The 13396-nt window shown below is 53.7% G+C and overlaps 1 protein-coding gene across 4 annotated transcripts in view; it reads right to left on the minus strand.

Annotated features, from left to right (window-relative positions):
- ASTN2 (astrotactin 2) overlaps positions 1 to 13396 on the minus strand; it is a 300670-nt gene that overhangs the window by 113906 nt on the left and 173368 nt on the right. For all 4 annotated transcript variants that reach the window (XM_086857798.1, XM_086857799.1, XM_086857801.1 and 1 more), the window contains exon 13: positions 12542 to 12730. In XM_086857798.1, coding sequence (XP_086713924.1) covers positions 12542 to 12730 — 189 coding nt within the window. The remainder of the gene's footprint in view (positions 1 to 12541; positions 12731 to 13396) is intronic.

Here is a 13396-nt window from a genome sequence, read left to right on the forward strand (position 1 = left end):
CAGACGTTTTTGCTCTCTGGAAGCTGTGATCAAAGCTCTGTGCAAGGGAAGGGGACACAGATGAAGGGAGGGATGTGACAGCATCCCTGGGCACGTGCTGCCACACGTGCCAGCGGCACCCCTGCACGGCTGCAGGGCCAGCTGTGGGGTTCACAGGGTTATTAATCATCAAGGTGGGATGCAGATAAACCTGCCTGCCCCACAACATCCTCCTGTGTCTCTTGTTCTGCCCCTGGCAGCTCCCCAGTGGAGCAGCTGCCCAGGGCTCGCTGGAGCCGTGAGCACGCAGCTCTCTCCAGCGCCACGCACACAGAACCCACTCCCGGGCACAGCGCTCTCCTGCTGGGGATCTGAGCATCTCCCGAGGCATTTTGCAGATACTGAGTCATTACAGGAGGAAATGCAGTTTCTCCAAACAGCATCTGACCCAGAGCACGTGCCTGCCTTGGAGGGAAGTGGCTCCATATAACCGAGCCTGATGCTGGGAAAGGTCAAATGGCCAAAGGCTTTAGTGAGCTCCGGCACTGGCAGGGTGGGATGAGGAGGAAGGCTGGATTAAACTGAGTTCAAAATCCTGGCTTTGATGGACACTCGGTGTATCCTGGGCCGAGTCCTGCAATGCACCCACTGCCTGGGGTGACACTGACAGCAGCTCCCACATCCAGGGCTGCTGCTGCTGGGGTGACAGCAATTAGCAGCTGCTCAGGTACCAGGAACAGGGCTCAGGCAGCAAGAGCAGCTGTTCTGCTGTCCTCCTGGAACCAGATGCACAAACCAGCTGTGGTTTTGGGGACTGTGACCTTTAATGACACGGCCAAGGTCATGCAGCAGAGCCGAGGTGCAGCGCTGGCAGCAGCTCACACAGCCCGTGGGAAGCCTCCAGAAAGGACAAAATGGGGTTTGGGGGGAGCAGGAGAGCCCAGAGCAGGCCCTGGGGAAGGGCTGGAGTGCTGTGGAGAATTGGGCCATTGGCTGCTGGATTCTGCTGGCCCTGGGGCACCACGTCTCCTTGCTGAGATGCTCAAAACCAAGCTGGCACTGGGATTTTGGCCTGCAGCAGGGAAAGATCAGCTGGTGGCTGACATGCATTTCATTTTCCAGTTAGCAACACTGCTGGGTGAAGGAGCAGCTTCTCCTCTTTAGCTCAGTCAGCTGTGGCTTCCTCCCTGGGCACTCTGCTCCCACAGGACATGGCCTTGAGGATGGACTGTGCAAACCAACCCCTCCTTTCAGCTGGAAAACTCCCACTGCACATTCCAAACATCAGCTGACATGGGGCTTCCTGCCTCCACCCAACACCGACAGCAGATGCACACCCTGCACCACAGCACCTGGGCAAGTACATTCATGAAGGGGCAAATATATAAATATTATATACAAAATGACCTCACAAGTGATTAGCTCATGCCCTGAAGCGTGAGATTTAATTACCCTTATCTGAGCCAGCACAGCTACAAATGTTAATCACATTATCATCCAGCAGCTTATGTTCAGCAAAGTGACTATGCCAGGGCCACCCTTTCTGCTATGCAAGTCTGAGAGGACGCCTGCTCTGGCAAAGAATTAGTTATTAATCTCACTTCTTTCTGTCCCACAATGGCTTGGGGAGAACATGATGGATTTGAGGTTATTTAGTGCCAGCTTTTCACCCAAATTTCCCTTGGAGGAGCTGCCTGCTGGGGTGGCTGCAAGATCAGCCTGACACGGAGATGTTGAGAAATAGCTTCCTTTGAGCTTGTCATCACCAAAAAAAGAAAAAAAAAATGTTCTGGAGTCACTGGGAAACAGAAAAGGGGGTGTCCTGTTGCCACAGCCACTTAGGAGAAGGTAAGCAGACTGTAAATCTCCCCCAGCAAGTCTCCATGACCTCAAGCACTGGTGAATTATAAAGGTTTAATACAAACCCTGTGAAGCAGCAGTTACTTACTCCAAATTTACTGAGCATTAATTTCAGTGAGGCCCCACTCCTGTAGAACAAGGCACGATAAAAGAGGAGAGACCAGTCAGGTTTTGCCAGGTTCTGGAGCCCCTTCAGTGGCCCAGCTCTCAGCCTTAAGCACTGTTTGCAATGAAATGTGCTTGGGCCAGGCTGCAGGGAGAAAGGAGAGCACCAAGAGCATCCCCAGAGCAGCCCCTGATGCTGGGGACAGGACCTGTCCCTGTGCTGCTCGTCCATGTCCCCAGCCTGTCCCACCTCAGTGCCAGCAATAAACAGCCTGACAATATCCAATAGCTGCCTTACCCCCGGGCTCAGGGAGAATTAGCATTTAAATCGAGGTGTTTCAGGAGGTAAATCACACCAGACAGACAGACCTCCTGGAGCAGCCCATGGAGCTCCTGCACACCAGGCTGTGGCCACTGCGAGGTGACCTGGGTGCAGTGTCCCTTGTGGGAATGACTTGTCCAAGCTGAGAGCTGGAGCAGGCTGGACACGTCCTGTGGGTGCTGATTCCAGCTCTGAGCTGAGCCAAGGCTGTGGATCCTCTCCCACAGGATGTTTGGGTGCTGTTTGCAATCCTTTCCCAAGTGCTGCTCCAGCAGTTCCACGCCTGGCGCTTTCCCTTGGCATTGTTTGGAACGAGGCAACAAAACTCCCACTGACTCCAGAGGAGCCAGGACTACCCACTGGGGCTTCCCAAGGAGGCTGGTGCCTGACTTGCACCCAGTTCCTCAGGGATTTGGGCACAGATCCTGCAGCCAGTGGCTTCTCCGTGCACCAGCAGCCCCAGTTTTCCAGGGAAACCCACACCCCAGCTGCAGTGCCCTGGGAAGCACAAGCACAGCCCTTTAATATTAATATTTGCCTTTCCAATGTAAATTCAGACCCAGCTCTCCACTCAGCACACATCCATTCTCTTTAAGAATTTGAGATCTTAAACATTTCTCTTTTTTTTCCCCCTCTCCTAAGCTTCATTGTTAACCTTTAAGATGAAGATAAGGCATAAAGGTTTGGAAAGGAATCAGGAGGGACCTTGGAAATGAGCCAGGAGCAGTGTTAATACTGGGCTGCACATCATATCTCTTTGGTTCTTCTCTCCCCCCAGGGTGACTCGGACTGCTCTTGACTACCACCATGGTATTACAAACTCTAATGAGGTTTGGAAAATAAGAAACCCACTGCGGCGTGGGAGAAACTAATAGAAATTGTTTTGTCTTCTCTCTATTAGTCATTAGAAGCAGAAGAAAAACAGCCACAGGGAATGGCAGGGCTGCAAATACCAGCACACATTTCATATGCTGGCACTCCAACAGTGTCATTTCAGCGCAGTTATTGCTCCCACTTCCCCTCCACAACAGATCTCCTGTAAACCAGTGTGGGCTCCAGCTGTGCCAGCATCCCTGTGCCACCATCCTGAGCCCAGGGTGGCCCCAGTGCCCGGCCAGGGTGCCCATGCAGGGTGTTTGGCTGGCCCATGGCTCCACCAGCACAGGCCATGGCCAGCCTGGTGTCCCCAAGGGACAGGGACGGGCAGAGGATGCTCCCACAAGCAGCAGCGCTGTCAGGCAGCCAGGGCACGGCTGGGATTTGTGAGTGCAGCTGCAGAGCTGCATTTCTGTGCATGAAGGTAATTACAGAACCACAAAACTATGCACAGGGTGAGGTGACAGCACCTGCAGTGACCTCACCCCTGCCAGGAGCCAAGCCCCAGTCCGGGGCTCGGTGAGGCACCTGGAGCATTTTGTCCTCCCAGCCCCGCTGGGGACGAGTGGCAGTGCTGCCACACCTTCCCACGGGCACAGCTGGCAGCATTCCCTGGGAAACTGGGGCCAGACAAGCTGTTCTGCCTGTCCTGGGCTCCTTCTGCCCGTGCTGGGGGAGAAATGAACAAACACCCCGAGCTCCAGGGAATTGGTGAGGAGGGCAGTGGAGCATGGGACACTCCTCCTGCATCCCAGGCAGGGGCACAGCACAACTGCAAGAGCATCACTGGGGCACAGGGAAGGTGAGGGATACTGGGCCTGTCCCCTCAGAAAAACTCCAGCTTTCCTCTGCACAGAGCCACCAGCATCCAAACCAGGTCACGCTGCCCAGGAACCAGGTGCAGAGGAAGATTTGGGGGATCTGGATTATGCCACAGGGGACAGGAGGGCTCCCAGCATAGCTTGCCCACCACTTGTGGGACACTGGGTACAGCTGATGGGGCCCCCAAGCCCAAACCCAGCACTTGCCTTCAGGTGTACGCAGTCACGAGCTACACTGCAACAGGCAGAGCAGCAAACCCTCCACCTCTGGAGAGAACACTTGGCATGGGAAGGAGGAAGACAAGATTTTCTGCTGCACTGAGGACTGCATCCAGCCCTGCTGCTACCTCAGAAGCAGGTATGGCTCGACAGCTGGCATAGCTGTGGAGTGCTCAGATGTCCCAGTGCTGGTGACTGTTCCTGACTGCATTGCCTAGGGCAAGGATTCGCATTGCTAAGTCAATGTCAAGCTGATTTAGTCCTTGGATGTGGAATCTCCATCAACCAGTGCTTGCACTAGCAAGAAAGAGCGGTGACAGGCTGCTGAATGTCAGCCCTGTCCCTGGAGGTGGCACTGAAGGGGCCCCATGGTGTGAGCAGCACAAACCCACAGCCCAGCTAATGGGGACCAGCACAGAGTCCATACAGCGATGGAAAAATGCTGCTGTCGCATCCTAAAGTCGTGTGATCACAATTTACTGCCTCAAACCCTCCTGGCTCACTCTCCTCTTGCTTTTCAGCTGAACATAACCCCTGCTTTCATGTGTTCTGAGTGGGTACAGAGCTGCCATGGCCCAGGAGCAGCTGCAGCTTCTGTGAGATGAGGAAGAAGCAGCAATTCCTCTCTGCAAGGCTATAAAGCCAATAAAGACCCCCTGGGATGAAAGGTACTCCATAAATCTGAGCTGTTATTATAAAACCAATCTCCACCACATCTCTTAATAATGCAGATTAACTGTGCAGTAACACCACTATAATTAATATCATAAAAGTCAGAGATGGGAAAGGCCAGCAGGCCATCCCATGAACTGCTCCCCACAGCACAGGGAAAGGGGAAAACTCCTGGGTGCCACAGGAATTTGGGACAGTGAAGGCTTGGCAGTGCTGGGCACCAAGAAGGGAGCGGTGACAAGCAGGGGGTGGCACATGGATGCCCATGAGCTTTGCCCAGCTCTTGGCTCTGCAAGTACCCAGTGCCAGCCCCTCATCCCTCCTCTCCTGTCCATACAATCATGGAATTATTTAGGCTGGAGAAGACCTTTAAGACCACTGAGTCAAACCATTAATGCAGCACTGCCAAGGCCAGCACTGAACCATGTCCCCAGCTGTGACATCCTTTTGAATCCCTCCAAGGACAGCATAACTTCACCACTGACCTGAGCAGTCTGTGCCAGGGTTTGACACCGCTTTTGGTGAAGAAATTTTTCAAATATCCACTATAAACATCACCTGGGGCAACCTGAGGCTGTTTTATCTTGTCCTATTGTTTGTCACCCAGGAGAAGAGACTAACCCTTCAGTGTGTCCCTTTGAACCTCCTTTTCTCCAGGCTAAACACCCCCAGCTTCCTCAGCTGCTCCTCATGGACTTGTGCTCCAGAACCTTCCCCAGTTCCATTCCTTTCTCTGGACACACTTCAACACCTCAATGTCCTTCTTTTTGTGAGGGGCCCAGCACTGAGCCCAGGATTTGAGGTGCCTTTCAGCAGTACAGGGGGACAATCACTGCTGACCACACTATTGCTGGTACAAGCCAAGATGCTACTGGTCATCTGGGTCACCTGGGCACACTGCTGGCCTCTCTCCCAAATCCTTATGGGTGTCACCATCAACTTTTCACAAGGTGGACTCAGAATATCGCAGGGAACCCCCTGACAGCTGCGTGGGATCAGAGGAATCAATGTGGACTGACCATGGCAGGGCAGGCTCTTTGCAGGAAGAGCCCATGTCCCTTCCACCTTCCCAAGTAGAGAGGATTCCCCCAGATCCTGCACCTCCAATCCCACAAGGAGCTTCCAGAACCAGGAGACACAACCCTGCCAACTCACACAGACACCTCAGCAGCATTCCCAGACTTGGATCCTGCCCAGGGACCAGCACTGCTCCTCACACACCCCCCAAGCCCTGCAGCACCCTCCCTTCCTCCCCATCCCTCTCCCATCTTCCTCCCGCTGCACGTGCAGGGCCCTGGCAGCGCTCCCTGCCACGCTGGTGGGCCTGGCAGGAGAGAGCGTGTGGCAGCTCCGTGTGTGCTGCGGGATCAGCTGTGGGAATGCAAATCTGCGCTTCCCCCGCCGCAGCAGCCGCTAACAGGATAATGAATATTTTCATCGGCTGCGGAGAATACAAACATCTGCGCAGGCAGCGGCGCTGCTGGGGCTGGGGGAGCAGGAACGGCTCCCTGGCATCCCTCACTGCGGGGGCAGCAGCTCCACTGCCAGGGACAGGAAAGTTCTGGTCCCTGAGGCAGGAAAAGCCTGTGGCTGACATTCCATCAGCTCCAGTGGGTGCTGGCAGCGGGGCCTTGGCTCTGGGCTGTGCTGGTGTCTGAAAGAGCCTGCCACCCTCTGCCATGGCAGGGACACCTTCCACTGTCCCAGACTGCTCCAAGCCCTGTCCAGCCTGGCCTTGGGCACTGCCAGGGATCCAGGGGCAGCTCCAGCTGCTCTGGGCACCCTGTGCCAGGGCCTCTCCACCCTCTGATTGAGCAGCTTCTTCCTCATCTAAATCTCACAATCATGGATATACAATTGGTTTTGGGCTCTGCTGCAGGGGCAGCTTCCACCGTGGCCATCCCTCTTCCTCCTCCTCCCTGGGACTGAGGCAGACGCTGGGAGCAGTGGGGTTCTCACAGGCAATGGCCAAACAGCAGAGAGTGACTGTGTGAGGTTATCCTGCTACCTGCACAGGCAGGAATGAAATGGGGCAGCTCAGAGGTGCATCGGGAGCTGGGATGGGGCAGCAGGAGCAGGAGGTGGCTGCGATGGCCATGTCCATGTTCACCAAGGATGTGACAGCCCTTTTCCTAAATCCTCCCTGCACCTGGTGCAGAACCAGTCTGAGAACCTCTAGTATTTGAACAATCTCTGTTCCAAAGCATCTCTTTTCCACCCTGCATTGTCTGACATTACACCTGCTCTTGTTTTTGTAGAATAAAAAATGCTCCCAACCTGCTGCAGAAGCACGTGGCTGCAGACTGGGAAACACCAGGTCAAAGCCACAGTCTGTCATCCTTTTTTGGTGGGATGAAAACTTTGCAACGGAATGGGATCCAGCAGTGACCTAACTGATGGAATGCTGTGCTAACTTCATTAGCGTAATTTCATATACACTGGATTGGAAAAAACCTCGCTGCTGAGCCTGGCCAGTGAAGATGTGCTCAGAATACAGTGTGTGTCTGTGGGCTGTGAAACATCCCATACATCCCACAGCAGATCCCACCTCCACAGAGCTGCTAAACTCCTAACAACCCCTTAGCTGCTACTCAGGACCACGGCATGAGGCGTTAGCCTGCCTTGGAAAGACATCATTGCTTCCAACTAGAGTGTCTGAGGCTTCAAAGTTGTGAACAGGTAATAGAACTGCAGCAACAAACAATAAAAAGATGAATGAAATGGAAGGCAGCCACTGGAAAATAGATCCATCCATTATCCTGGCCTGAAGGGTAATAGGTAAACAAGGCACTGGTGCACTGGCTGGCGCTGGGCTCTCCAGCATGGGAATAATAAACAGCACAATTATAACTCCTGTGCTCAGAGATTTCAGAGAAAGGAAGAAAAATAGAGGGGGGGAAATGGCATTAATTTAACCACTTACAGACATGACACTCGTACTGCTGTGGGGGAAGAAGGATGTCCCTGCCAGGGCTGGCCTGGGAGCTCCAAGCCAGGGGCACCAGCAGAGCCCCTCCAGCCTCTCTCCAGATGTGATGCTGCACCCAGCTGAGCCCCCATCACAGTCCCTGGCAGCACCCATGGGTGGGAGGGCTCCAGGTGAACAATGGATGGGTGGAGATGTTTCCCAAAACAGCTCTGGCACTGCCAGATCACCCTGCTACCACTGTGCTGCTTTATTAAGGGATGAGAAGCATCGAGGGGAAGAAGAGACATTCAAAATGAACTGGCCAAACTCCCCACCAATATTACGACAATTCCCCACATCATCTCAGTGGCCTGACAGCATGAATGGAGCTGTGTGGAGGCAGAGCCTACTGGAAGCAGCTGGGGCAGTGCCCATCCCTCCCTGCAGCACCCCTGACACCTGGGGCACCTCAGCACCACCTCCAGCCTGCTCCCTTCCCTTCCCCAAGGCTGGAAAGAAGCAGCAGCCCTGTTTTTTAAGTGGGAATGAGGGGAACAGAATCCTCCAGGGGCTGAGTTGCAGAGGGAAAGGTGATTCCAGTTTGCAGGACGGTGCTTGGCACAGCGCAACAGTCCTGGATCCTCCAAAGCCATCCTCCCTGGATATGGAGAAGGGAGCACCAACATGAATGCTCTCCCTGCCTCCAGCCACCAAACCATTCTGGCTCCTTGTCTGCCCTTAACACCTCAAAACTTAGCTCAAAACTCCCTGGGTTTGCTGCATCTCTGCTGGGAGGAATCAGATGGGGGCTCTGTGGGTGCTGCTGTGTCCTGGGGCTTTGCCAAGCTGGAGCAAGAGCCGGGATGAGAGGCAGAGGTAGGGATGGGAAGGGACTCTGGTGAGGACAGAGCTGCTCCCAGCTGCCATGCATTGCCCTGACATCCCATTCACCATGCAGCAATAATCCAGCAAATAAAGCTGGCTCCACGGGCAGTATTTTGGGATTTCTCCATATTAATGGCATAAAGGCAACAGTCTGAAACTGCAAACAGCTTTTAAACAAAAAATATCTATTCCCTCATGGCAAAGAGGCAGCACAAAAACAGATAAAGAATGAAGAAACAACCCACTTGGAAAATAATTCCTGAGTGATTTGGGAACGGCGCAGAGTTCAGGCTCTGCCCCACCGTGAGGCAACGGGGGGAAAATCACTCTAATCTAGTCTTTAGTGAGCTGCAGCCATTGCTGAGCCTCTCAGCTAGACCAGGAGGTGTGACTGGAATAGATCAGCTCCAATCCCATCTACTTATTAACCTCACAGAGCGCTTTGCCGAGGGGAACAACCTGTTTTAAGGAAAGGAGAGGGGTGCCCAGAAGAAGACGGCTCTGAATGTGCTTTTGGCTCAGCAGTGGAAGGACCAAGGGAAGCTTCTGGTGAGTGATGGAATATCACTCTTCAGTCCCCTCCCAAAGTGCCCCCGAGGGACTGCACTGGAGGAGTGCTTTGATTTAAATCCTTGCAATAAGGCAGCAGCAGCAGGGATGCTGTGGTGGAGGAGCAGGAACCTTGATGCTGGCATGTCCAACAGAGCAGTCGAGCACCTCAACCTCCACAGAAGTAATTAGTGGCTATTAAAGCCACCTCAGTGCAGAAGCAGCTGCCCACAGAGCTCTAACTCCTGATGTATGGAGCAGAGCTGCAGGGATGCTGTGGTGCTCACATCCTGCTGGGCTGTGGCTTCATTGTCCCTGGTGGATGGGGAAAAGGGTCCTTGGCAGCAGCACAAAGGGCCATGTGAGCAGGGACAGGCTCTAGGCAGCACAACGAGGTGTTCCATCAGTGCTGGGGTGTGTGTGGAACCAGTGTGGCTGCTGCCCAGCCCTGCTGGGGCACTGGTCTCAGCAGCCAGTATCTGCTTCCTCCACCCATCCCCTGGGTGTTACCATCTCCTCAGTCACACAGCTGAAATCTTTGGATAAATGCCTGAGCCCCTGGATAAAATGACATCTATTAAAGGGGAAATACAAAATCTGAAGCAGCACTGACTGCAGCCACACGTTGGTCTGAGGTCTGAGACCCCCCCCAGGCTGTGCTACATCTTCACACCCATCTGTGCTCTGCATCCTGAAGGTTCCCACAGCACATCCCCAGCCCTGCCAGCTGCTCAGATACCATCAAGCCATCATTGCTACACCTGATACATCCCACTGATGTGCTGAGCATGGCCAGGAGGCTGCCAAGAGGATGGAGCAGGCTCTACTCAGTGATGCCCAGCATGGCTCCAGGAAGAGGCAATGGGCAGAGACTGCTGCCCAGAAAGTTCTCTCTGAACATGAGAAAAAACTTCACTGTCCTGTCACCAAGCACTGGAACAGACTGCCCAGAGAGGGTGTGGTGGCCCATTCTGCAGCCACCAGAAGGGCAGAAACTCTAATTAATGAGTGCTACAGCCCCTTAGGTGGCAGAGAGACCACCCTGACCCCCAGGGAATGGAAATCCTGCAGTAACTGATAAGTGTTACCCAGGCCAGGGTGTGCAAGGCAGCTTTTCCCAGCACAGAGCCTCTCTCCCAACCCCATGCTGACATGCCTGGCAGATTGAGAATATCCTATTTATTAAAGACACTGAAGATACGGCGACATGGGAAGCAGACACCATTCAAAAGATTGTCACATCTGCATAGCTAAAGGATCCCAGCAGTCATAAGTCCCTCTAAAATACTCAGCCCCTTGTTCTGATAGCAGGTTCTTGCTCCTACTTCGCAGAAACGGGCTTTTAATCCCTAGTATTAGGCAGCTTCCTGCTATGTTTCAAATGCACCAAATTAAGGGCTTCTCTAACAGCTGGTGTCTTAATGCTCAGAGAGGTTCTTGAATATCTATGAAAATCAGAGGCAAATTACATCTTTTAGTTAATAATTTCTTCTCCATTAACCTCCTTCTCTTCCCTTGTTAAGAGATGATGTAATGGTGCTTCTACACCGTAACCTGCCGACACCCCTGGCAGCCTGGCCGTGGGGGAGGACGCTGCACGCAGGGAACTGAGCCTTTCTCATCACTGCCTGGTGCTTTTGGAGCCTACACTCAGCTGGGAAAGGGCAGCTGTGCTGACCTTCCAGGCTGCTGGAAGCATTTCTGGAGCAAGATGTGCTGCCTCCCTCCAGGCTCTGTGGAGCCACTTCATCGCACGCTACAGCCACGTGGGCAGCTTTGCAGGTTGCTCCTGTTTCAGACCTGCTTTCTCCTGCCCCTCACTGCTGTTACTGGGACTAAAGAGACTGAAACCCCTGTGTGACAGCAGGCTGTACAAAGAACTTGGCTGTCAGTGCACAGCTCCTCACTGGGAAAAGCTTCTCCCCACTGCCCACCCCGGCCAGCACAGCAGGAGCGGTGCCAGCCCTGGGAAGGAGGACTAACAACCCTTTTTTAACCACAAAACCTGTCAGGCAGAGCCCCAGGGGGTACTTCTTGGCCCCCAGAAGATGCTATCCCAACACCTCAGGTGTTTTATTCCAAGGGCAACCCCAGCAGGAACTGCTCCAGGTCCAGCTCAGGACTGCCCAAACCTGCCGTCCTCAGGGTGCCTCAGAGGGGAAGACTTGCAGAAGCCACGTGTCCCAGGATAAACCAGCCCCACAGACAATCTTTGTGTGCTTGCCAGATGGAATTCAGCCCTGACAACTGGGGTTTTGCTACCTGGAAACAACAAAGCATCCCTTAGACCCACCAGCTCCTGGAAAACTTTATCTCTGCAGCCCTGGCTCTGCTCTGATGGACCCACTGACAATGATAACGTGAGGCAGAGAAAGCAGAGAGGAGTCCACTGGGAAAGTTGCCTTTGTGACCTGTCAGTTCTCACTTCCAGCAAAAGCTGCAGCTCTGCTGGCTCCAAGCACTCTGCTGGCTGTGGCTTTCCCAGCATCTCTGTGCTGATGCAGCTTGTAATGCCTCTCCCATCAAGAGAGCAGAAGGCCGGAGCTCAGCTTGAATCCACAGCCAGGGAAGTTTTGATCAGGTGGGCAAAAACACCTGGAAAAAACTCTGTGGGCAGCAGGGATGAGGACCCACAGCTCCAGCTGAAATCAGAGACAGAAATGTTCAGTTGGTGCCTGAACAGGAAAGAAACAGGTGCTGGGCAGGGAAGAGCTGTGTCTGGGTGGGATGTGGGCTGGATCCTCTCCTTACTGTGATTAGAGCTTCAAAACTCACAGAGCCACCCTGGCTTACACATGATCAAAATACAGCTGCATTCAGGGGGACTTGAATAAAAATAACTAAATAACTCACTTGCCAGCCCTGAATTCAGCAATCTCTCCTCTGTGAGCCCTGCAAGGTGAAGCATTTACCTTCAGCTCATTTACATTATTTACCATGCTACACCCACAGCTCCTCCCAGCGCTGTGATGGGGGCACTGAACACAACCAGCTGGCACAGGCTGAAAACACAGCAAAAAAAATGCTCTTTACACTACACACGATCAAATGGCCCCTTGTTACAGGATATCATGGAGAAGGAAGACATCAGTGTTCAGACAGAAATGAGGCAACACCCCTGAGAAAGGCCCAGGGAGCAGAGCTGGGTGTGTCTCATCTGACAAGACACACTCTGTGTTACTGCCAGAGGGAAGGACGAGCAGGTAGGAAAGCCATGGATGCTTCTTGTCCTCTTGCTCTCCTCCCCTCATGAGCAAATCAGAGATGTTGGCTCTGTCCCACTGGACCTCAGTCCCATCTCAGCACTCTGATGTTCCCAAAACTAGGAGCAGAACCAGGACATACCTGAAAGTCATCTGGAACACCTGTCCTTGGTTGACGTGCTGGCTCCTGTTGTTGTAGCCGTGCAGCATCTCCCCAAAAAGGGTGTCATTGAACTTGGCATCCGACTTCAGGCACTTGGGGCCCTCGCAGATGTCAGACAGCATCAGGCAGGACTTCCCATCCGGGGCCAGCTTGTACTCCTCCACACACCTGTGGGGCACACAGGCCATGAGAAATGATCCAGGCACAGAGCACCCCACCCCACGAGCCTCTGCCTAGCCCAGCCAAGCACCACCAACTCCTGCAGCAGTTGTTGGGGCACTTGAAGGGTCACAGAGCCCAAATCCTCTGCCCTGGCTGGGTTGGGTCACCAGTGAACAGGGGTTTGGCTCCCCACTCCCCTCCCTCCTGCAGCAGCACGGCCCATCTGCCTGCAGTGAGGTTGGGTTTGGAGCACCCTGGTCTGAGGGAAGGTGCCCCTGCCCATGGCAGGGGGTGGAATAAGAGGAGTTTTCAGGTCCCTTCCAACCTAAACCATTCCATGATTCCATGCTGATCTGTCCCCATGCTGGGGAGCAGAGCTGAGCCCACGGTGTGTCTGCTGCTCAGGTACAAACATTCCCCAGGCCACAGCAAAGCAAAAACAAGCTCCTGACCCTTCTTCCACCTAGAAATACCCTCCTGCAAGGAAGGAGCTCCAGCCTGGCTGCTCCTCTGCTCTTTGATCCCACTTTCAAGCCCATTCTGGGTAAGATTCACATGCTCATCTTCAACCCTTCAGGAATGGAAACTGAGGCAGGCAGCAGGGATGTGATTTAACTACAGACACTGGAGACCAGGGTGGAATCTTTTGTAAATGTGCCATCCTGCATCTCC

Source organism: Cyanistes caeruleus, chromosome 20 (genome assembly GCF_971803275.1).
Source record: "Cyanistes caeruleus chromosome 20, bCyaCae1.hap1.1, whole genome shotgun sequence".
Taxonomy (NCBI): domain Eukaryota; kingdom Metazoa; phylum Chordata; class Aves; order Passeriformes; family Paridae; genus Cyanistes; species Cyanistes caeruleus.